General features: G+C 38.9%; 1 protein-coding gene and 1 long non-coding RNA gene across 2 annotated transcripts in view; both read left to right on the top strand.

The window, feature by feature from the left end:
• LOC122182482 (protein FAM169B-like) overlaps positions 1-8,348 on the top strand; it is a 34,887-nt gene extending 26,539 nt beyond the window's left edge. The window contains exons 6-8 of the mRNA XM_042875803.1: positions 801-983; positions 3,257-3,385; positions 7,956-8,348. Coding sequence (XP_042731737.1) covers positions 801-983; positions 3,257-3,385; positions 7,956-7,975 — 332 coding nt within the window. The 3' untranslated portion in view covers positions 7,976-8,348. The remainder of the gene's footprint in view (positions 1-800; positions 984-3,256; positions 3,386-7,955) is intronic.
• Positions 8,349-13,283: 4,935 nt separating this feature from the next.
• LOC122182730 overlaps positions 13,284-24,552 on the top strand; it is a 93,628-nt gene continuing 82,359 nt past the window's right edge. Inside the window, exon 1 of the long non-coding RNA XR_006179958.1 lies at positions 13,284-13,366. This is a non-coding gene — a long non-coding RNA (uncharacterized LOC122182730). The remainder of the gene's footprint in view (positions 13,367-24,552) is intronic.

The raw sequence follows: 24,552 nt of genomic DNA, 5'->3' as shown, positions 1-24,552 counted from the left end.
AAATGGAAGTAGACCTTAGTTTAATTTTGCTATGGGGTTGTGATAAAGAAAAAGCGGGTTGTATTAAAAGTCTTGTACTGGAACTTAGGAAAAACCATTCTTATGTTTCATCCTGTGCAACAGGTCTTAGTGAAGCAATGAAAGTTTCTTGACTGGAAACACTTAAAATTTAGACTGGACGGTAGACTGGGAGGTGATAAGAAAGAAAACCAAGGAGGTCTTCATGCAATTTAGCAAAAAAACCAGTCATATGTAATATTGAATGTCATATTATAAATGTCATATGTTGGTATGAAGGTGTGGATATCCAATTTTTTTTTAAGTTATCACATATCCAGACAGAAGCGTAAGATAGAATCCTTGTAAATATTTTTTAAAAATGAAGATATATCAGTGTAATCTTTCAATGCTAACCTTATCTGAAATGTACATGGATGGTAAATTGATGCTAGTCAGTCATTTCAGGCCTGAGTCCTTGTGTTGTCAAATAGTTTTCTTGTCTTCATATATGGCTTGTGTACATAGATGGTCTGATTATGAAGAGTCCAAGACTGGAAAACACTATGTTAACATGCATAGCAGGTACTCTCAGTTTAATGGCATACATCTTCCTCTTGGAAGGCATTTTACTTGTATTACTACCGTCTGTCCAAATGCAGTTTATGTGAGAGTAGCCTTGTAGCCTCGGTAGAGCTTTCAATGCAGTATTTGTGGTTAGAATCCCACTGCCGTTAGTTACTGCAGCAGTATCAATTTTGTTTTCAAATTAATATATCTGTCTTTTTACCATCTTCTTTCAGGGAGTCTATGTGATGGTACTACCAGTCAATGTTACTTGCTGCCAGTTTTGGATACTATATTTGTCCAGAGAAAGTACAGAAGAGGTGGCCTAGGGATGAAAATGCTGCGTGATTTCTGTCAGTCCTTCAAGACTGAGGATGCCTTGGGGATCAGCTGCCCTATTTCTGCTGCCATGTATCAAGGTAAATTGTTTGATGTGGAAGCATTAGGTAAGGGTGATGTATAATGTATAGATTTCAATATGGTCATGGTAGGATTTTCTTAGCTGTGTAAGTGTTCAGTGCGCTTGTCTGAACTGAACTGTTTTTATCATGGTTAGTTTTCTTGAGCTCTCTGGAACTTCCAGAGAAAGGAAAGGTAGGCCAATATTTATGTAAAACAACTAGAATGTTTACTGCCTCTTTGACATTTTGCATTCTTATCTTGCTGTCTGTGAGAAACAGGACTATGTCAGTGCCCGGGACAGTGACTTACCAGCTCTGTTTACATGGCAGTGATGCTGTCAAGCCTACACTATGAATATAATGCTCTTGTAGATGCTGCATTTGTAAAAAAAAAAAAATAAAAAAAAATTACATGCAACAAATTACACACCTGGGTTCTGCTCATGTATCCAGTCTTACTGGTGCTTTTTCATTATTGGCGATCTTGAAACATTTGTCACTTTTACAAGATTGATGAGTAGTTTTATTTCTTCTCCATGTTCAGGTTGGATTTCTGGTTTTACTAGTAAAATTTTCAGGAAATATCTCTGATAACATTATTGATAAAACTTTCTTCTTTACAGGAGCATAAAGAGTCTGTGTGGTGCAGAGTCTTTGCTGTCATTTTTAGGAGGGCTTTTCTATCAATTTATGACTTTGCATCCATTTCCTAATGTATGTCAATACAATTTTTACTGTATCTTTAGTCAGAATGTGTCCTCGAATGCATGGAAAACGTACACCAGGAGTTCCTAACGCACTGATATTTCTAAATTCAGCAAAGAATAATATTTACAACATTCTTTCCCTTTGCCCAGTAAAATCAATTTTTCCTATGGCAGGCATCAGTGGTTCTAGTTGTTTTTCTGGGGGGGAGGTCTTTGTAAAAATACTAGTAATGGAAGTTAAATGTTGCATATGTATTACTTATATTGGAGTTGCCTTTTTTTTTCTTTCACTGGCATCACAATCTCTTACTTGAACTAAAGATCACAACCTTTTACTCTAAAATGCTGTTCTGAATGTTCACAGTTTTCACCAGCATGCTATATACAATTGTATAAGAAGATAAAGTACAGTAGAATAATATTTTTAAAAAATGCTCTAGAGGCCTGAAAGGAAGTGAAAAGCCTTTTAGCAAGCATCTCTATTTTGGTATATATATTACTTTCAGTAGCTTTTATTAATATGATTAATTTAGCTTGGATATCTTTGCATAAAATTAGTGACAGTGTTCTGTTCATTACTGTATAAAGAATGTGGATGTACTAGTTTGGGTTTTGACGTCCCATTATTAAACTCAACTGAATGTTGAAGGTAAAAGATCCATTTAAATTCATGCTGCAGTGTGATGGAGTACAGTGGTCAGAGGAGCACAAAAATCATACTCCTGTTTGCAGATTGCTGTCTTTGTACAGATGGTATAATTTGATAGAGCGCTGGATACAGAAAGTTTAAAAATGCCCTTTAAGTTTGCTCAACTAATTCAACTGTTTTCTCAACTATGTCCTGTAACATACTCTTCCTCTTACATCTGCAGACTTGCAGACTTCTAAGGAAACTGCTATGTAAGACTGATCTCAGTTTAGTAAGATAAGCATGGCTAAAATTGATTGTGTATCCAAATTACATTAATCTCTCAGTGTAGAGACAGTGGTAGGAATCCGTGGAAATACAGTTTCTAAAGACAGTCATACGTCTGACACATGTAACTGTGTTATTCCTCTGTTAGTCTTCATATTTTCTGTCTTACCAGTCCAAAGAAATAAACCACAGCAGTGGAATGTTGTAGTAGAATGGAAGGTGGTATTGATGCAGAAACAAACTGGTACGAAATTTTTGTCCATAAATAGAAAACAAAGGAGCATTCATATCTATTAAAGCTGGAAGATACTGAAGCACTCCTTCAGAGTACTGAGGGCAAAAAGACACTACTGTTAATTTAAAACCTGCTGTGTGTCTGGAGGTAGTTCTGTGATGCAGGTCCTGCAGGAGTCTTTGCAAAATTTCTGTGCTCATGAGGAAGTAATCTAAACTGAAGCAGATAGACAGAATTCAGCAGTTTTTGTCCGGGCTGTTCCACATTGCTTTTCTCTAAAAGCACCACCTGAAAGAAAAAGGAAGATGAGAAGAGAGAAGAAAAGGAACTAATGGAAGTAGGTCTCCGAGAATTTCCAGGATAGAACGCACTCCCCCTTCCATTGTACTTTTCATTCATTCATGCTTTTTTACCTTTTGATTTTTCCTTTCAGTTTGCCTGAAATACTTGCAGACTTACCCTGAGGAACAGAAGCGACTCTGGGAGGTGGAAGCACCAGGAGATTGGAGCCAGCGAGTGAATATCTGGTTAAAAATTCAGATGGAGTCATCCCTTTCAGGAAGTAAGTTAAACAGTGTGAACATGGCCACATTAGCTGTATAAAGATATGAATTAAAATCAAAGGTTAGATAGTGATAAAAGGTATTGTCTGTGTAGTTTGCAAACAGAGAAACCACTGAGTATGCGTTCCAGTTCACTGGTCTTTTCCCAGTAAGCAGGACGTTTCTTAGAAGGTGTGAGGTAATGAAGCTGAGCTGCAGAGAATCTGAGAGGGATTGAACAAATCGGAGTCTTAGCATAAAATGTCTGTAACTCTCATTGCAGTGCATTTGCAGCAGGTTAGAAGTTGGCCCAAAAAACTGTTGTTGCACAGCACAATGTCTGGGTTATGGAGAGGGGTTTGTATCTCTGAAATTATTACAGAGGATAAATTTATATGGCCAGTGGGCAGTGTTTAATTACCTTCAACTTGTTGCCAGTACCATTCTTGGATGGAAGCACAAACATGTTCATTATGGCTTTTGGAAGATTGAAAGTTCTCTCCTACAGGCTAAATCCCTCTTGCTGGGAGCATTTTCTGCCTACTTCATAAAAGACAGCAGAAGAGTAGAAACCCTTTTGACAGTTCATAAGGGGATCTTGTTGATGCAATCTGTTCAACTGGCCTGGGGATCCAGACAGGCTCCTCTGCTGCCTGCACACAAGCTGTGATCAGCATTAGATTCCAAAAGAAGGGCACATATTGTCTTTTTCTGAAAGTGCAGAGCAAGGAGTGCTGCAGAGCAAATTGCTCCCACCCCTTCACACATCTGTCCTTCTTTGTCTGGCTTGGGGACCTTTAGCTAAAACATTGTGTTTCATCTTGCCTGCAGAACCCCACAGGAGAATCAAGCCAGAATTTTGCCCTAGGCTGAGTTTCTCTGAAGCCATTGCATTTATGTTCCTCATGCTTTAAAACAACAGATCTGGTGTTCCTTTTTCCTTTAATCCATCTTGCTCAGTTCAGTTTATTAATGGCAATTGAAGAGAACTATGATCAGATCATCAAAAAGAAAGCAGATGCTAGAGGAGAGCGTAATTTCTTTTTTCATTCTTCTTTTTGCCATCTTCAACAAAAATAAACAAAGAGAAACAACTTGAAACACAGGTAAATATAATTCCACCACGGTGGCTGTCATTTAGAAATACATGTGAGGCCTGGCATCTGCCTTGGGGATAGAAACTATGCTTTTCTGTCTACAAAAAGAAAGAAAAGGGAAACTATAAACCAGAAATGGCAGGATAGGGAGGTGGGGGCAGTAGGGAAGGGAGTGGGTCTATAGACAAATAGACAAATAGATTGTGAACTGTGGTGTGTTGTTCATAGAGAAAGAGAGCAGAAGCCACTGAACTTAGTACTTAAATACATAATAAAAATCTGCTTTTTAAATTGTGTTCTCCATTCTGGTGCACAGCTCACCAGGCAGCACTTTTCTTTACACTGAATGTGCTGAACAGGCTTTACTTTTTCAGTCTTCAGTGGAAAATCACCCCTCTATAAAAACAGTATTTTAAAACAGTTTATAATAGAGGTATTATTTCTGTTTACCTAGAGAATCTATTTGTGTATTTGTAATGTGCAAGTTGCTTACCCATGAGATTACCAATTGAGAGCACAGAATAGATAATACCCAGTAAAATTTGAGGAGGATGTGTCTGGTTGTGCTTTGTCCTACAGGCAGTGTGAGGCCTACGTAGCTCTGGAAATCATGAGAATTTTCCAGGGCTTCATGCTGTTTGATAGCAGGTAGTAGAAAAGCAGAAACATTCTCTGAGCGCAGGAAACGTGCTTTTTAGAAGGATCCATCGTGCTGCTTGCCAGAAATGCAAGGAGAAAGTTTTATTTCTAGAGCTGTGGTATAGGGCCTAAAAAGAGAAGCGTGATGTAGCATAGTATGGAAACCGCCGGAGTTGTGCTCTTACCTGTTGTTGCACGTGGACACATTCAGTCAAATATATAACGACTTGGGAACATGGTGCTTCATTCCTATTTGTTCTGTTGTGTAGAAAGAAAAACACAATCTAAATCAACATTGTCAGCTCCAATCGGGATCTGTGGCAACAGTCACAAAAATAGACCCATTTTATTCTGCTGTGATTTCTCAGATTCCTGTCAATGTTGGTGATGCCTTCTGATGTTTTGGAACAAAATTATGTAAAAAAAAGAAAAGAATCGTTTGCATTACGTTGTGTTTTCCAAGGCTTGGGAATGAACACTGTTAAAGCTGTTGTGAGAGTTTTACAATTCTAGGTATTCCAAAAATGTTTCTGCAACCTTGAGGTTAGAGTTTTTAATTTTGCAAGGTTGTGTGGCTGCATCTAGTGGCAATACAGATAAACTGCAGCCCCATGATACTGTGCATAGATGCATAAAATACTGATGTATACATATATCTATAAAAATCAATCTGCTTAGCATGTCATCACCAACAGCTGCAATCATTCATATTGAGTTAATTTTAATTGTTTGAAAAATGGAGAGATTTACTTACAAAGCAAATACCCCCAGTAATAGGAACGTAGTGACATTTTTCTTCTGTGGCCGACTGGAGAAACAGAAATCATTTAACATGATTGTTTGAGTCCCAGTTGCAGAATCTGCAAGATAGAGACTTCAGCTGTTCTAAAATAGTTTATGAATACGCATAAAACTTGTAAGTGTGAAGCTAATGCCAGAAATGGACACTTGAAGCATTAATTTCACGTATTTCAGATGGTTGGTTATAATCTTTTCTCTGAGTTGTTCAGAGTACTTTCTGAAAAGGAGGAAGGTTATGGATTTTCTGGGCTTTAGAATGAATAGATTATTAATTCAGCAGAACTTTCAGGCTAAGAAAGACCCAGGGTCATTTGGTTTCTAGCACAGTTGTTCACCGTAAGGAGCTAAAAATAAGATTCTTAAGGTTTAAATGCTCCCTTCTAGCAGAGCAGCTACATTCACCTGGTCTTGGTAATAAACTTTCTACAGTTCAGTATTGTCTGGTCTTTCTCTTTTTCTCTTCAAGTAATAATCAAAATTAGATCTGCTTAGTGCCACTTGGCTGTTCTTTGCAAGTTTTGCCTCATCATTAATCACTAAGATTCTTCTGAAACATTGAAAAAATGGGCTTACAGACTCCCTTCAAATAGTTCAATGTGATATTTTAATCTGTGAGGATGATAGAAGCTACCAAAAGACATATATAGACAAAAACATATTTTGAACAACTTACCGACCTTAATCAGATATAAATTCTTATGCAGAAACTGAAGAAGTATTCAGATAACATCTACAAAAGGTACCTCTGTGGTAGAGCTACATGATTGGCCTGGGAACTCTTTCAAGTGTGGAGCTTTAAATATTTAAGTGCTAGTCAGGAAGCTGTTAGAGAACAGATAGCTGTTTCTTGATCAAACAGATTAAATTGTCTTTTGAGGTACTGTCATCATCTGCCCTGGTTTGTTTAATTAACAAAAGCAAGGTAAGAGGGGTAGCATCCAAACAATTTTTTCTTATGCATTTTTGAAGTGAAAATTTGTGTGAATCTCTGCTGAGATTTTTTCACTTGTAACTGTTTCTGGGGCAGAATTATTCTCATTTCTCCAGAGGGTAAATAGATCTCTTGTGTGAAGAATGCTCAAACTAATAAACCCAGACAATCAGATGCAAACCAGGTGAATGAAATGCAGTGATAAATTTGCCATTTTGAGTTGCTTTGTCATTGGTGGCCTTTTCCCTTTTTAGTGAATTAAGTATGAGAAATACCATCACTAATAGTAGCGGGTGTTGTTTTACTTCTGGCCCGTTGGTTTATATAGCTAATCAGTGCAGTTTGTGATAATATAAATAATGAAGGCTGTTTCTCATTACTGTTTTTGTTTTGATCCTTACTGAGGTAAACAAACTGTAACCAAGCTGGTATACAGCGCATTCTAAGGTTTGCACCTGCAATGGCTTTCCAAACTCAACTCGTGTGTTTTCCTGCGCCTGTACAGTGGCTTGAGCGTGACACCTTTAGAGTGAGGAGGCCAAGCTCCTTACAGTGTGAGGATGTCTTTATGCCACTACTGAGCTGCAGAACTGAGCGTTCTTAGCTTTTTGCAGGATAAAAGCTCCAGACAGGCCAACAGGTTTCAGTGGAGCCTCAGCCTAATTACAGGAATATATATCTGACACAAAAATCACAGTGAGGCTTTTTCACTTAATAAAGAAAAAGGATTGAGGAACTGGAAGCAAAACAAAGAGCTGTAAGGATTGTTTCCGCAACATGTTTTGATTGCTGCGCAAGAATTAAATCAGTTTGTTTTCTTCAGACATGAATCTCCTGGGGGAACCACAGCAGTGCTGACCCCTGTGGTGTACACTCTCACATTATGTGTTGTGGTCATGGCTCTAGAGCCCACCCAGTCAGATAAAGGCTTCATGAACTTCCAATTTTCTTAATGCTGACACTTCTGGAAATGTAGGCAGAGCAGCAGGAAAGGAGCTGTTCTTTGTAAACAATGCAGCAAAGTTTCTTGACTTTGCATGTTTATGGGGACCTTCAGTGACACAGGCAAGTCAGTGCTTATGTTGTTTCTGTATAATCTGATGTTCTTGGTTCTGATTTCAGGGCATGGAATACATTCTTGATGTTGAGAAAGAAGCAGGAGGTGCCACAGGAAAATAAATAAATAAACAAAGAAGATGACAGCAAGCAGTACGGACTCTGAACTCACAGAGTCCTGAGCGGCAGGACATAGAACAAAGTGGAGGCAATAATCACCAATGCAAAGGATCCAGAAGAGGAGCAGATCCTCGGGATGTTGTTGGAGACAAGGCCATCAAATGATTCAGGATTATACCATAACTGCACTCTAAAAATGCAGCAAAATCTCAGTCTAGCTTAAAAAAAAAAAAAAATGTAATCGAATGTGCATAATTTGTAGCACCAGATAGATTTTTTTAGGTAAGATGTAATTTTTTTTTGCAAGGGACATGTTCTCTGTCTTATGTTTTGTTTTAATAAAGCTTTTCTTTAGTGATTGTCTTTTCGTTTTTTTTTTCTTACCAAGTGATTGAGCTCAGTTATTTCCCTGCTCAGGAAAGATTTTAATGGATTGCATGAGATGACCAAAAGGGAATAATTGGAGGGCTCGCAGATACTGATGTAGGAAGATATTTCTATGGAAACCACATCCTGCATTATGGAAGAGAGATACCGCAACACACATTGGTATCAGAATGACAGCTGTAACCTTCCTTTCAAAGTGAACAATTGATGTTTCAATTGCTTTCATTTGAGCTTTTCCAGCAGAAAAATCTGCCTTAAACCCTGTGGTGGACAGGAGGTTATGCAAACTCCATTAATGCAGGAAAAGTTCAGTACACAGAAGAAGGTGAGTTGTAGGCCTTAAGTTGCCTTTAAATTCAGACACTGTGATCATTCTGTGAGTGATTTTAGAGTATAGCACTTTGTGTAGATTATATATTGCATGTTTTATTTCAGGTAGGATCTTTTTTTTTTTTTTAATTTAATTAACATAGAGGTGTAACATATTTCACCAGATTACTTGGGTCATGGCTCGATGAAGAGATCTTGTTTGCTGAGAACTGATTCTGTATTAAATTCTTTTTAGTGAAAAATTTCTAATGCTTGAATATGGTATTAATAATTGAAAGTGAATTCTTAAGGATCAGGTCTTTAGTCTTGTGAGGAATTCTCTGCAAAGAGATGAGCCCAGTGGAGAGCAGCACTAGTGTCTTGAGGAACCTGAATAGATTTAGCAGCCTGAATTCTTAAATGGATGTCTTGGAAGAAGAAGAGGTAGCTATTTCTTTCCAGAAACAAATCCAGTATTGTCAGGGAGGCTCTTTTCCTATGGCTCTTCTGTCTCAAAGAGAATAAGAGAATACAGTTAGGACTAATTTCATCTTCAGATTGATGGTCTACAGGCTGGAGGAGAGTACAGGCTTGCTCTTCATTCTTTCAGAAATGTGGGCTTATGGAACAATTAGTCTGAATGTTTATTTGTTTATCAACTTTTGTTGATATTTGTGCTTTAATGTATCTGATTCATTTAGAAGCTTGGATCTTGACAGTCCGAAGACCTAAGAGGATCTGAAGCAAAAACAGATGTAATATCTTCACCATCTTAAGAGAATGAAAAACAGAAAGCACAAATATCTTTTTCTCCCAGTGAAAATTCTTTTATCAAAAAGAAATCAGTTTATTCAAGGGTAGAATGATTTCAAAGTACTGTCAAAGTTGGCAGAGTTTTGAATGAGTATTTCAATTATTACACTTAGATTTTCAAAATATTATATTTCAATTATTATTTTATTATATTATTTAATTTTTTTCTGAATGTACACTCTCATAATTGTGTCTTGACATGATGGCATTTTTGCTTAGGAGACAAGAAGGTAAATGTGTGTGTATGAGAGGGATGGCAGCACCTGATGTTCTTATGGACATAAATGTGTCTGGCCTAAAAGTGAGATGTTAAACATGAGTATTAGTGTTAGCAGTGATAGAGTATTAGCTGTTAACAGTGAGTGAGTGCTAAGTAAATCAAGATATGAATATCTCTCAAAAAAACAAAAACAAAAATCAACCAACCAAATAAAAAAAACAAAACAACCCCAAATCCAAAGGCTGCATGGATTTTAAGGCTAGAAATTTCATTATGTTCATCAATCTTGATGTTTTACATATTGTAAGCCAGACAGTTTCATGCATGGTTGCTGTACCAAAAATGATTGTTTTGGTTGAAACATAGCCCATTTTATAGAAAGATGATTTTGATTTGACTGTTTTGTTTCTCAGCTGTTGGGAAACAGGAAATCCGCCATGTTCCTCATCGAGTTTTTCTCAAGTTTGATTTTGTTTACATGTGCACTCGATGGTCCAGTCTGAATTCATTTGGTTTAGGTCACCCATGGTGGATTTTTCTCTTCTGTTTAATGCTGAGCTATGGCTCTGTTACTATCAGGACTCCTTCCATGAGGGGATGATAGATACTTTGTGATCTAGACATGGCATCAGCAATCAGCCCTGAGATGTTTGAATCTGTTTCTGTGAGGCAGATTTTCCAGACCTTGAGTCATTCTTATCCTTTCAGAGAGATTTTTTTTTTCTTTAAAATTCCTTTTAGAAGCTTTAACATCATCAGAGACCCATTTCCAGTTACACTCACTCTGACTGTTACAGGCTAGCATTTCCCGACTGCTGAGACGTGGCTGTAAGTCATTATGGCATTCCGAATGGTGAACACTGTAAAACTTACATGATGCAGTGAAATGAAGAGGTATTTGTTTCAGTTTTTTGTCTTTAATAGGCACAATGGCTGCACCTAGTACTGGAGTGTTGAGTTGATCTAGCATCGTCTTAATGTTGCCACGAGATGGCACTGTTAGATAGCTTAACGTTGTGCCTTAGGTGTTGGAGACAGTGCCCAAGATTTGAACACATCGCTGGTTGGCTGGACTTCTCCAGGGAAAGATTACTTGCTAAGAGAAAGTAAGATTAAGATGCAGTAATGCTCGTTTTGTGTTTGCCACTCAATCTCATTGTATCAATGGAGATTATCCAGAATAGGCCCAGAGGTAATGATTTTCAAATAGTTGTGATGCCAAAATGAAGTCACAGAGAAGCAGCAAATGCAAGTTACACCCAGTTTGTGTCCATTCATGGTCATGTCTCATCAGGAAGCTTGGATAGGACTGTGCCATGTTATTGATCCAGTGATCAGTACTGGATAATTCTGTTTCTGTTGTTTCATAGATAATTTAGGTATCTCATTTTCTGTTTTTGACCCTTCTATTTCTAATATACACGTTCCTTCAGAGTACTACTAAGTACTTTCTTTGCTATTTTTCTTTTTGCATGCAAGAACACCTGCCACATGTTATGCTGAGAATGTTCTCAGCGTTAGAAAAGTAAAGATGTTCTCTTCTTGCCCTATAGGCTAAGTTTCTTCTTTTCCTACTGTTTTCTGTGACACTTCCAAAGGAGAGAAGAGCATATTAAGAAAGAAGATGTTTAATTTTATTTCTTCTTTGTTAATTTTTAAATTGCAATCATTTTGGTTTGTTCAAATCACTTTTTTGTGTCCCATAGGTGAAGAAGGAGTGAGTGAGCAGAACAATCTAAACTTCATTAAGTCTATTCATTAATATTAACTCTGTCCTTTTTACCATTAGCATATCAAGGCTGTTGCAGAAAAAGATGGAATTAACATGTCCACACAGAATTTCTGTTTTGTCAAACTTATCAGTCAACTGCATAAACAAAGAATATATAGAGATATATAGATATATACCCAGATATAGCTATTTGTTTAGCACTAACTTAGGCCTTTCTTTATGTATTCTTGCCATAGATAAGTATGCAATAAAATTTTAGGTACACAGAAGACAAAATTAGAAGTTTGTAATTAGCCTGCTTTTCAATTTGTTTCTTCTTGCTATTTTTTTTTATGATAAAGTCTCTGTTTAATCTTCTCTATTTGCCTTGAATTTTTGTGCCCTGAAGGATTTTACTTATTTATTTGTTTATTTACTTTGGTCGTGGTGGTGGTGTTATGAAGCAGTCTTTTTGGTTTTAATTTAAAATGGAGACTTCGTTTTTGGAAGATCAATAACCCCCATCTGATCAGATTCTTTTCTCCCAGCCACTTGACACTTAGATGAAGTTGAACTTCTTTTTTTAATTCTCATGGAGGAGATCAGAGGTTGCATTCACCATCATGAGTACATTTGGGGATGTTGGTATTCATTCAACAGTATTTGATTGGTAATTAATAGCTCAGCCTTTCTGCACTGTGGAATGTTAAAGGTCAGTGACCGTGAGTGGAGAAACACTTTGGGAGCTATTTGTGCTCTCTGGTAAACAGAGTGAACCTGGCTTAATGGCCTTAGTTCCATGCTGGTTTTAGGAGATACAGATGTGCAACATACCTTTTGTCTTCCTACCTAGAACCGGTAAACCTGTCCTAGATTTGTGCAAGGAGGAGAGAAAAACAACTCCTAAAAGGATTACTTCAACTGATTAATTTTTAAGTTGCTTGCTGCTTGGCATGTCCCTTTTTGATAACTATCTTAACGAAGATACGTTTTAGGTAAATGACATCTTCAAGCTGCACAATATAAAAACACCTTCTGATTCTCCCACCCTCTCCAGATCTTCAGGCTGGCTCAGTATTTTTTTTAAAGCTATTTCTCTCGTGCTGCATGCAGAACCCATCTGCTGTAATGCGGTCTGAAATGCTGCTTTTATCCTTGTTTGCGTAGAAGGTTGGTGGGTAAATCAATTGCAGTAAAAGACATATTGTCCCTCTTTGCTCTATGTCACTAGCACAAATTTCTTTCTTTTCAAGTGTCTCTTGGCAGAAGCCAAAGCCTTTGGCACAAGCCACCTCTGCTAGTTTGACCTCTTTTGTACATCTGGAGTGGAACACCTCTGAGAAGCACAGAACAAAACCAGCAAAATAGCAAGAGAAGGTCGAGAAGGGGTCTTGCTCCCTGTAGACATCAGAAGTTTCTGTGAGATGATATTTAGCATGTCCTGCCTGAACAGTTAAGGCATCAAAGACATTAGAACTTCGATAGGTAGTATCCTTGTGAGTTGTCAAACAGATTGCAAAGCATGTTTCTCTGCCATGCTGGGGGTGGAGGAAGGAACCTTGTGTCTTTTTAGTCACTGAGGTATCTGAGGCTGAGAGCTTCAGAGAGCCTTTGGCTTCCAACGGATGGTTGTACCATGCTGTGCTCTGTCCTTGCCTAGCTTCTCACTTACAGGCCTTAGCTTAGAGTGAAGTCTAAAGAGGAACGGGAAGGCTAGTTTCTACCAAAGACTGAGCTGACATCAGTTACAAGCAGTAAGAAGTGCCTGATTTTTGCTTCTGTGTTTTTATTTTTTCCTGGTCACAGCCTTGCAGTGACATTCTCTCAGATCAACCAGTCTCTTTGATGCAGCGTAATTACAAGGACAGAGGTGATTCCCTGTCCCCTGCCATTTCAGCGATGGGATCTGAAGGGGAGGTAAGACATACTGTGATAATTCACCTCAACTTAGCAAGGTCAGGACAAACATTCTTGCCTGTCTTAGCCAAGTGAAAAAGTCACTGTTGTTAAAAATCCAGGAGGCAGGCAGTATTCTGCTGCTCAGAACCCAGAAGTGCAGAGTAATACAACCATGACAGCTTTGATGCTAGATTATTCGGTATATTTGTAGCTGTGGATTGATGTAATGCTGATCAGAAGGAATCATCTTTGCCAAATCCATTGTTGAACCCTTGCCCAGGACAATAAGCTCATATGGTGATGACATGAGCTGAGCTGTGTTCTTTATTGTTGTTATAGATTTTGCATGGTCCCTTAGTTTCATCTGCAGTTTTTCATGCACATGCGCAGTTCTGCTTTTCTTCTTTTGTATCCTGCCCAGGAGTGTGTGGAGCTTCAGATGAGTCTATTTTTCATCACAAAACGCTGCCAGTAACTGCAATTGACTCAAAACAACTTACCCAGGATTCTCTTTCTTTAAAAGTAGATATGGACTGTAAATTTTTGTGTATGATGCATTAGAAGAAAAAAAACCAAAACCTGTACTCAGAAGAGATTTCAGCTGATATAAGGGCACGTGGTATAATGCCATTTGGACTAAAGTCTTCGTGGAGCTCATTAAGAGTGAGACTTTATGTTGCAGCTTTTTGAGGCTGTTTCCTTGTATAACCGTATCAGTGTGCATCAGACCAGGCTTTCTAGCCACATACTCTGAGTAGTTTGAACCTCACTGCATTCTGGTGGTGGATTATTCATGGGAGCCATCATCCCACACTGCACTGCCACTAAGGAGTAGTTTGAACCCAAGGATGCTCACACTAAACTTAGTAACCAATTAACAGTACCACTTGTTGAAGAATACCATTTGAATTTGTGACTTTGGGTGCTGAAGAGCAAACTTGCTGTGAGCAAAAGTTAGCCAGTGTATACTGTAGGCTTTATTTAATTTCCTTGAAGCTTCCAAATCATTTGCAGAGGCACAGATGCACTTTAGGGAGATGACAGGTTAAGAGAATGAGAATGTTGGCTTAGAGAATGGGTTGGTAGTGAATTGTAGCGTCATTGTGGAGGTAAGTCTCTTTCTGCATCAAACTGTGGTATCAAGCTTGCTAATTAGTGGTGGTGTTTTTCTTCCTTCTGTAACATAAGCTGTTCTAACCTGACCTATTGGTTCACAAGATAAAAGCAGCTAACCAGAATGGAGATTCCCTCTACTGACTGATCCACATCTTTACTAAAATTATAATATCCATGAACACAATTAAAAAACACATCTAAGAATTATGTATCTGGGAGCTTAAAGGTGGTGGTGGTAGTGGGAAAAAAAAGTCCGTGTTACTTCGAGGTTATTTTAGAAACTGAAACTGAATAGGTCAATACCCCTTAAGCTTTTTGGTCTCTAATTCTCTTAATGGTATGGCAGAAATTGTTAATTATATTATTAAAAAAGCTGTGAAGACTGTATTAATGTAATGTGACCTTGGATCAGTCAAGATCACATTTTTGTTATGATTAAAAGATTCCCTGTCCTGAAACATTGATCTCATTTTCAGCTGGATGCGACAGATGGAGAGGAGATGTTATCGAGTCTAGGCAGTAGGTGGCAGTATTGCATTTCATTCTGCTCTGTGCTCAGCTGTAAAATGCTCACTTTAGGAAGAGGCCGTGAACTTTTTCCCTCAGTTTCCATGCGCAGTTTTGCACTTAACGTGTATGGAAAATTCACAGAGAAAAATAATTAAAAATTACATCTTGGATCCGTATTTCTACAGTTACTCATGTCAGGTACTTGACTACCCAAACTTCCCTTATCCTTTGTCAGCTCAGAGAACAGACATTTACATGTTAGGGACTATCATCATCGTCTGTCTTATAGCAGGGATTCGTTGAGGCAGGGTATGTACCCAGTAAGTCGCTTTGCCCACTTGGTTGCTGTGATTTTTCTGGCTTTGTTGGTGATTTTTCCATCTCTGACTGCATCAACAGAATGAAAGCTGCATCAACTACTTTGGTTTATATCATGATAAGGGAAATCCAGAAAGAAACCTAGCTAGCACATCCTCCTTTGTACTTTAGTATTTGGACAGACCTTATAGCAGGGTGTGGAGGGAATAAGAGACATTTTGCAAACAGCTAGGAATCAGGACGGTGTGCGTTACAGGGTCTTATGCACATTGACAGCGCTGAGCCCTAATGTGCTGTGCTGCTGAGTAGGTGGACAAGGATTTCAGAATGAAAGTGGCATCTGGGGTCAACAATTTATGAAAATTAAATACGTAGTGGCATCTCTAGGATCCTATGCATGTAAAGTGCTATGCCTTTATTGTCCTGTGGGCATATGCCATGCATCTGCACAGTTTTGTCAGGTAGCAAGGTAATTGCTTTAAAAATCCTTGCTATTCAGGATGTTGCAGGATGCTGGCACACATACTAGGTGATGGGAAGCAGAGGGGTGCACTGGCTGGTGTTAAAGCTTCACAGCTGCTGACTTTTCTATAAATAACTGCTGTCTGCTGTAATTGGTCACATCACAGTCCTTGGTGATCTTTTATATTATTGCTGGCTGCTGGAAAACTCCTGGAGGCGTAAAATAGGTACCAGGAAGATCCTGCACCCAGCAGTGTGTTTCCCCAAGCGGCACAGCAGAGTAAAACAGAAATAGTGTTTACAGGGAGGTGATGAAGAATTTTCTGCAGCAGGAAGGATGAAAAAAAAAGATTGTATGTTTGAAATGATAGCAGCAGGCTACCTCTCATGCAGGATATTGCTGGGTCTTTCTTGTGGAAAGAAAAAGTCTTCATAGGGTTTCTAGTGGTGCACTGAATGGGTATTATTATTTGCCTCTGTCTTAGTTATGGGTATTTTTCAGCTCTCCATAAAATAACAGTGTCTTGCAAAAATTGAAAACTAGAGAAGAAGAATTAGGTGGTTGGCTTGTGTGAAATGTGTGTGGGTAAAATATGTGGTCTTCTTCCTGAAGGATTCTGACCAATTCACAGACCAACAGTGCTGAATGCTACATTCCACCTCTGCTTAAATAAGATCAGTTATGGGGTGGAGCGCAACACTGATGCGAAGCAGTCGACATCAGGAATCCGTGTGCTTTACTGAGGGGAGGCAGAATAGTGCTGGAGTTAGATGTTCAGGAGGGAATCTGAGTGGAAAGTGTTGAGTTGCCAAGGTTTACTTGGTGTAGTTGAGCATCTCGAAAGCTTTCCTGTTGTGAGAAGTGAGAGCTGTAGTGAACCACTGTAGAACTGTAGGGGCTTTAAGATCACTAGGTGGGTGTGGGTCATCCCCCCCTTACTTTCTCCTCTGTCTTAAGCTACCTTTGACCTTTTTCAACACACAGTGCCTCATGGTACATGCATTATGGAATGCACACTTCACTGGCCTAATAGGAACTTTGCTCATGTTGACAAAGAGTTCATAAGAACTGAAATCTTTCCAGCATGACACAGAAGCTGGCACAGCGAACAGGACTGTGGGATGACCTGTCAGCAGCATCTCAATTGACTTTTGCTGACTGATATCTCAAGATTAGGTGCTCTAGAGGGCAGTTAATATACAAAAGGATTTCTCTGAGATTTAAGCCTCTGTCCTGAATACTTGCAATCAGTGGGAAGTCTCTGGTTCCAGAAGTGTTTTTCCTTGTGATTTGGAAGGAACACTGAAAGTGCACGTAGCTTTGGGTCAGAAACATATTTTCCTTCAAAACATGCCAGAAAAGTGTCTATGTGACAGAAGTGAGGCAAAAAGTCCCCAGGGATGAAATCAGCAGGATGCTTTTTGTGGCCTCAGACAGCCCCACCAAGTGGTTCATGGGGCCTGATTTGAAAGCATTGCTAATATATTGCTTGCTGTAAAAAGGCAGGTACTGTATGAAAGCCATTGCTTATGAAGAAATCTAGGCTATTCTGGCATGAATTTGCTCATCCAAAAGATAATTAACTTGCTATGATCGTGAAGGGTGTATAGTAGTAGCAGGACATAATTTGCTTAATGCTGTGAATTATCCAAAGCAGTGAAGTATCTGTCCCTTGTGCAGTAGAGCACTCCAATAACATTTGGCTAGTCTAAGACTTACACCTTCAGCCTCGGTGTTGGTTTATGGGGGTGAAGATGCCCAGAGCCATATTCAAACCATGTGAAGAAGTAGTGAACTTTTCTTTGTCTCTAGCCAGGATTCAGTAACTGCGTAATAAGTGCTCTCACTTGTTTCTTCTGCTCATGAAGTTAAAAGTCAGCATTTATTTTAGGTGCTGTTATAAGGAGCCTGCGTATGGCTTTTATGTATGAGCTGGTATGTATGAGCCTTAAAATATTGCATTGGCAATGTAATAACTGGTGATTTGTAGCAACTGTGGCTCAGGCAGTGAAATCAAAACAAAGCAAAAAACCCCCAACAAACTAGAAACAAACCAGGCAACTGATAGAGTGAACTGGAGAAATGGGAGGAAGAATTTTAGTAATATCTGAAAATCTGATGGAGAATTTCATATCTTCATTTGAAGATTGCACAGGTGGCATTAAAGATAGTCACCTGAGAGAAGGAAAGTTCTGGGAGTGTAAAATCCCAACAAAATCAGTGCTGCAGTCAAGGAAATGAGCACATCTGAAGTAGCTCCTGAGACCCAGACATTATCCAGAGTGACCAGTTTGTATTCAGTGAAGATAGTGAAGAGATAAAGATTTATGTTTAGAGAAGGCTGCAAACTGGTGAGAGAGAAAGCTCTTCTCACCATCTGTCTTAGAGGACTGTATACCAGAAGAGAGCTCCTCTGATCGTCTGATGTTTTCCATGCTGATTTGCACTACTTTGGTGCCTTGCATAAACATGAAGGTTAGCTGGTGAGACACCTCCTGCCTCTTTTTCTTATTCAAGTAGTTCTTCAGATGACTACTTCTCATCCTGAATAACTAATTTGGTGAGGGAAGGGAGCTTTAGCTCCTAGACTACTGATTTAGAGTTTGATTTTTGTTTCACTGACAGTAATTGTTGTTCTTGTGTTCAGGTGTTCAGCAGGAGAAGAAATGAGCATCCTCCTCTGACACCAGTTTTCACCATGACAGTAATTTGAGCAGAAGCAGCTTTGCCTGCAAATAAATAAATAAATAAATATTATATGAAAAGCTTCAGATGGAACTGCCATGTTCATTCTTGTTTCTAAAGCCCCCACAGGCCATGTCACATATGTGGGTCATGAGGTCTATCGATTATGTGTCAGACCCTTAGGTGTCAGTAATCAATAGCACTAACCTGCAGAAAATGTGGCAAAGATTTGTTAAACTAACTCTTTGCATCGTTCTCGTTCTTGTATTTAAGTTTTCTGTGCCTCACTAAAACTAACAGAACGCATACTGACAAAGGCAGAGGAGACAAAAGCATCATTTGGCTATCAACTCATCTACTGTCCATATTCGTCTGATTTTACATAGCTCTGGGTGAGATGGCAGGATGAGGAGGGGTAAGACAGGAAGGGGTATTTCCAATTGAATGGCTTCTGAGAAGTAGAAATGAAAGTGATTGAGTTGGGAGGACCTAAACATTTTGACCCTGACAGCTTATTAATATTTAACAAGGTGCCAGATTTTTCTTTGACACTGGAAATTGTTGCGACTGCCTGTCTCCAGCAGACTGAGTCTGCTTATGCAGTCCACCATATCTAACGTACCTGCTTCCAGCACTGAATAGTCTTATTCACAAATGCTTTTCTTTATTTGCTCTTTCTGAGAATAAAGAAAGTAGTTTGGCAGATTAAGTTTGTATTTTTTCATTCAAACTTCCTATATCTTTGTGTTCTCAATGGGTCACTGAGCAGACTGTGGTTTTCTTATGTTGATTGTGCATTTGAATCGTTCCTTGAACGACTTTTAACAAAACATTTTATTTATTTTTCCTTCTTAGTTTGCAGGTTATTTGTGAGCTGTTCACTGTGACAGTTACATCTTTTAAACGTAAGCAGCTGTGATGAGATAAATATAACAATTTGGAATTTGTATTTTTATTTGTAATAATGCAATACTCCAAGACTGTATATGAAATTGGGATCCTATTGGAGGTGAGAGAAAAATCTATGCCATAAAGATAATGTAGCATCGAATAAACAATATTCAATAGAGGAGATGAAGAGTGGGAGAAAGTAGTATCTTTATGTATTATTTAGGTGGTCTGCATCCCCATTCTTTTGGTGCCTGTCTCTGTCTCTGCATTATGTAGGTGGATTTACTTCCTAATGCAGATGAGTAGACCTAAATGACTTTTCCAAGGTCACACATAAAGTTTTTTGGTAGGGTTGGATATTGAACTGCTTTATCGAATGACTCCAGTGTCTTGAGTATGTTAAAACCAACAAAATCTTTCCAACACCTGTAGGCTATCTGTACTTTCAGTTAAATCAATGAAGAACTCAACATTCTTTAGCTAATGAGCCAGTTCTGTACTAAACTAATAGAGAGGATCTCTCGATTAAAGAGCTGTTGGGTTTGCAAATTACCAATCCAAACCATGAATGAATTCTCAAAGCCATTCCAGTGAATATTCCACAATGTAGGTGTAAACTTTGAGATCCCTGAGTTAAGGTATTTAGGGTTTTAACTTTAACTTTTAACTTGTCAGTCTGGTTCAGTATTTTTTCCATTACATGTCAATACTGATGTCAAGGCACCTCTGTCTTTTTGTTGGTTTGAAGAACAGTCTGGAACATCTTTAAAAATTTCAGGTTATTTGTAGTACTCCAGCTGTATTGTGTAAAATCTGATTCTAATAATTCATCTGTTCCCCTTAATACAAGTAGGCAAACATTTGGTGATTCGAGTTTGCTGTGTGTATTTATGCCTTGCCTTTTGGAAATTGGTTTCCACTGTGCATTTAGAAAATTTTAAAATGAAACCTGAAAATATTTTCACTCTCTTTACAGTGTTTAAATTGCAAAGCACCCTGTTGCTGCCTTGAGCTTTTTGCTCTGTGTAAAATCAGTCATTTCAGTGATAATCCACTTACAACTGTGCTCAATTATCCACTTGCACTGTGAGTTGCCAAGTATTTATCTAGTTGCAGAGAATAAAACCTATTTGGAAAAATTGGGTAAAAAGTGAATATCAGGAGAGGTGAGGTTGGAGGAAAAGACTGCTGGGAAGGAGGAATGCTTAAAGGTAGGGGCTGGAAAAAAGATGGATATAAAGGAGAAACGTGGTAGATTCAGAAAAGACTTGAGAGAAAAAGCTCAAGAAGAGGAAATGGGAAAGTAGTATGGCTTAGCGGATGAGGTCTGGTCTAACAGATGGAGGAGAAGGAGATTTATGCCCAACTTTGCAAGCGAACTTCTGTGTGACTGTGGATTGTTTGTATCACCTCCATGTCCTCAGTTTCACCTTCTGTAAAATAGGTCCTGTGGTACTTACCCTCCTGTGAGATGCGTGAATGGGAAATGCTAGACAAGAGCTTCTGTAACACTGGTTATTCTGATTTATTGTTTTTCCTTTGCTAAGCTAGCATTTAGCCAATGGCACTCTGCCCTTTCACTTGTAGGAGAACTGAAAACCTAAAGAAAGAAAAACACTGCTCCTCAGCTCTCTTTCGGGAAAGGCGGGAGGCATTTAATTATTTAAGCATCTCCTTTTCATGTTGCTTCTGGGTTTTGAATCGTTATCATTGTAGTTGTTAAGGCTATAGGCTCTACATAAATCATTTAAATAAATAATAAATAAGTCATATCATTAAGTAATACACTGATATTATTTATGGCTGTAGGGAGAAGGTAGGAATGCTGTGGATATGATTGTGTTTCAAATGGAAGGAAGCCTTTGTTAGGCTCATCATTTTAAACCTCTCCTTTTGGAGTTAAAGCATTAGCTGGTGAACTGTCCTGGGAGGTGGACATCCTCTGAAAGAATTAGCCACCAGCTGAGAGCCTCTGATATGGTTATCCATGGGGCACACTGTGTGTCCTGTCATGGCCCCTGCTGAATACAGGTCTAACTCACAGACCTCTTGTTCCTCTCATTCTTGATTTGCTCTCAGAAAGGACCAAAGGTTTTGCATCAGGCAGCACTCAGCAGTGTGATGTGTCGTGCTGTACTGGGCAGGCACTAGCATTGTCAGGCTTTGTAACTGCTTAAGTCCTGCAGAGCTTTGCCTCCAAGGCATTCCTTTGTGGAAAAGGATGAAGGCCTAATATTTACTGGGCTGCTCTGAATATCTCGTGTCCTAGTGTTGTCACTAAAATAATTTCTTGCTCAGTAAAAGCAGAACCAGTCATTTCAAGTCGGAATATGTGTGCTTGCAATGTGTATTTGCAATTAAAGATAGGATGATATCACTTTAAAATCTTTTTTTTTTTTTTTTTAATGAAAACTCAACTTATGAAGGTATTGGAGTTGGAGAATACTGTACTCCACTTTTACTTCTGCTCTGAATTTTTGTTTGTCTCATTATTTTTCCTTGGCTGAATTTTCCACACAATTTAAGTATTCAAAAGAAAAAAAACTGTCCCAGCTAGTCCTGCTTCCTGTGGTTCATTATCACCAAGTAGTTGGGAACAGATCAGTTCTATAATTTGTTGAAAATAAGTAAGACAATTATAGAAGAATTGTCAGTGGGTGATGAGAAGAAGTATGACTTTATCAATAATTATGTCTCTATGCAGGCTGATAAGTGCCTTTACTGAAGTGCTTATAAATGCTTAACTTCTTAAATCCGGATGAATCATCTACACTGTGGGGCCTGCCCTGAACATGGCAGTGCTGCCATGCTTGTGACACATGGTGCATGTCTTATCATGCCACATCAAAGAGTGTGAACCTGTGTGAAACCTTACATTGCTTCCTGTGCCATCAAACAGACACTGATCCAATCAGCATCCTCGTGGGGCTGTTCATTTGCACAGATAAATTGAGTCTGAGTCTCTTTTTGGTTGGTGGAAAATGGTACCAGCGGAAAGAGACAGGTTGGAGGGGAGACATGGGCCCACACATTCCTTAACCCCCAAAATCTCAACTGTAGGTGGGTCCAGTACCGCCATTTATTTCAGCACCTTGGAACAGCTTTGGTGGGAGCCATACCCAAGGATATTATTCTCTGGAAGCATCTTTTTTATCTTCCTATGAGTATAATGGCTTTGTGTCAGAGGCTGGATTTTCATGGTATACATAGATTCGGAGCTGGTTTGCATGTTGCCTTCACTCTCAAGAGAAACTTGCACATGCTTTAACCCACAGCAGATCCACGTGATTTATATGCTGTACTTTAATGTCATGTGGCTCCTTGAGATTAAGAGAAAGTGAGGAGCAGAGGTTTTAATTTCTAAGCAGGTAGATGGTTGTATGTTCTGTAAGCCCCTTATCCCTAAGCACATATCCAGCATTCCTTTTTGAGGTGTTGTGTTCTACTTGTCCTGAATGCATTGCAGAGCTGAGGATATAATAGGTGGTGCTTTGTTGTCAGCACTTCACTGAACTCATTGATGTTAATATTGTTTACAACTCATTTATTGTTGTACATGCCAATTTCACGTGATTTTTTTTTTTTTTTAAATAACATTTCAAATTCACCAGCTTGAATTTTGAGAATAACTATCTTTGCAGGATTTACCTTCCCATATATAACTGAGGGTTATAATTTTCCACTGACAAGTTCGGATCTCCTGGCCTTTGCCTGCCTTTGAACCAGCTAGGTGGACCTGGCTCCAGTGAGGTGGAAAAACTCTGAAGTTTCTTTCCCCTTGGGGCAGGATCCACCCAACTCATTGCTAGTGAGAAATACCACGAAGTCATCATAACTAACATTTGGAAACTTACTGCTGTCCTTAGCTTTAGTGCAAATCCCCAGCTGGGACTTCAGCTCGCTGCACTTAAAGGCAGAGGTTGAGCGCACTGAAGCAGTTAGTGCATTTAGCCAGCACCTTGTGGTCACCTCACCCAGTCCCACCAATCATGGATGTGGCTTCCTTTCGCTTGTTCTAAATTGGTTTTAATTTTCTTTTAAATAATCCTTAAGTGTGACTTTTTCAGTGCTAGAGTGGGAACTATGACTAATTATAAAATCATTACATGATTAAACTCAATTAACTTCAAATAACCCTTGAAATTTGCTTAATGTCAGCCCTTGGCCCTGCTTGAACCAATAAGTATTGCTCACCTTTTGTAATGGGTATGAAAAGAGGTGATTGCAGAGCATGATTGTTCAGAGCCAGCTGAGCCAGAGAACAGCCTAACAGAGCAGGGTTAAACTGGTTGCAAACAGCTGAATGCTGCCACATCAAGATGGGGAACAGAGTCTTCTACCCCTAGCTGGGATATTTTTTTCCCATTTTTTTTCTCAAGTAAGAAAGCTTTGAAAATTCTCTTCAGCCTAACATTCAATGGTCCCAATCTCCTTTGCAAATGTTAATAAGGGTTAAACCTCACAAAACCACCAAGGCATGGGAAAGTAATGTCATATCTCGTTAGGCTACGGATACCAAAGCATAGATGACTCAAAGGATAAGAATCAGAGCAGGATCAAAATCCTGAATTATATATTTTTACTAAAGCTGGTTGTCACAAAATGCTGAAAGTTTCTTACAGCACATGAGAGGAAGGGTTTTCTTTCTTGATTATTGGGCACATCTGGTTGTTGTGGGTCTTTTCCATTTTTTACTTTTTCTTTATGAAGCCATCTCTGGTTCCAGTCTGTCTTCCAGCTAGAGCCTGGCAACGGACCTGGCAAAAGCATGCAGAAGAATACCAGCAGCTATATTTCTGTGTTCAGTTCCTGTGAGGACAGAAGGGGATGTCATTATTGCTACTGTTCCTGGCAGTCTGCTCTGACTGAGAAACTGGAGCGGACAGTAATATTGTTTGCATTGGAGGTAGACAGTAGATGATGGATAGAATTTTTCCAGTAGGTAATTAGATGGGCATGGTAACCAGACAGTCATAAAGATGCCTGATGATCTATTAAAAGATGTCCTATGTACGCTGCACTGGCCACGAAATATTCTGAGTGTCTTACTGACTTATAGTGCTCCTCCATTAAAAATCCTAGCTTCCTTGAAGAGTCTTGCCTGAGACGCATCTTTTTTTTTTTGGTCTGTTTATGATGAATGTGAGCAGATCATCAGTGTTGACTAATTAATAGAGTCCTTTTTTTACTTTGGGTTGCTGAAGCTCATGTAGGTTTTTAT

This window comes from Lagopus leucura, unplaced genomic scaffold, assembly GCF_019238085.1.
Source record: "Lagopus leucura isolate 7727_CA_CO unplaced genomic scaffold, USGS_WTPT01 Super-Scaffold_100015, whole genome shotgun sequence".
Taxonomy (NCBI): Eukaryota; Metazoa; Chordata; class Aves; order Galliformes; family Phasianidae; genus Lagopus; species Lagopus leucura.
The sequence above is the reverse complement of the archived record's forward strand: the minus strand, read 5'-3'. Positions and strand labels throughout refer to the sequence as shown.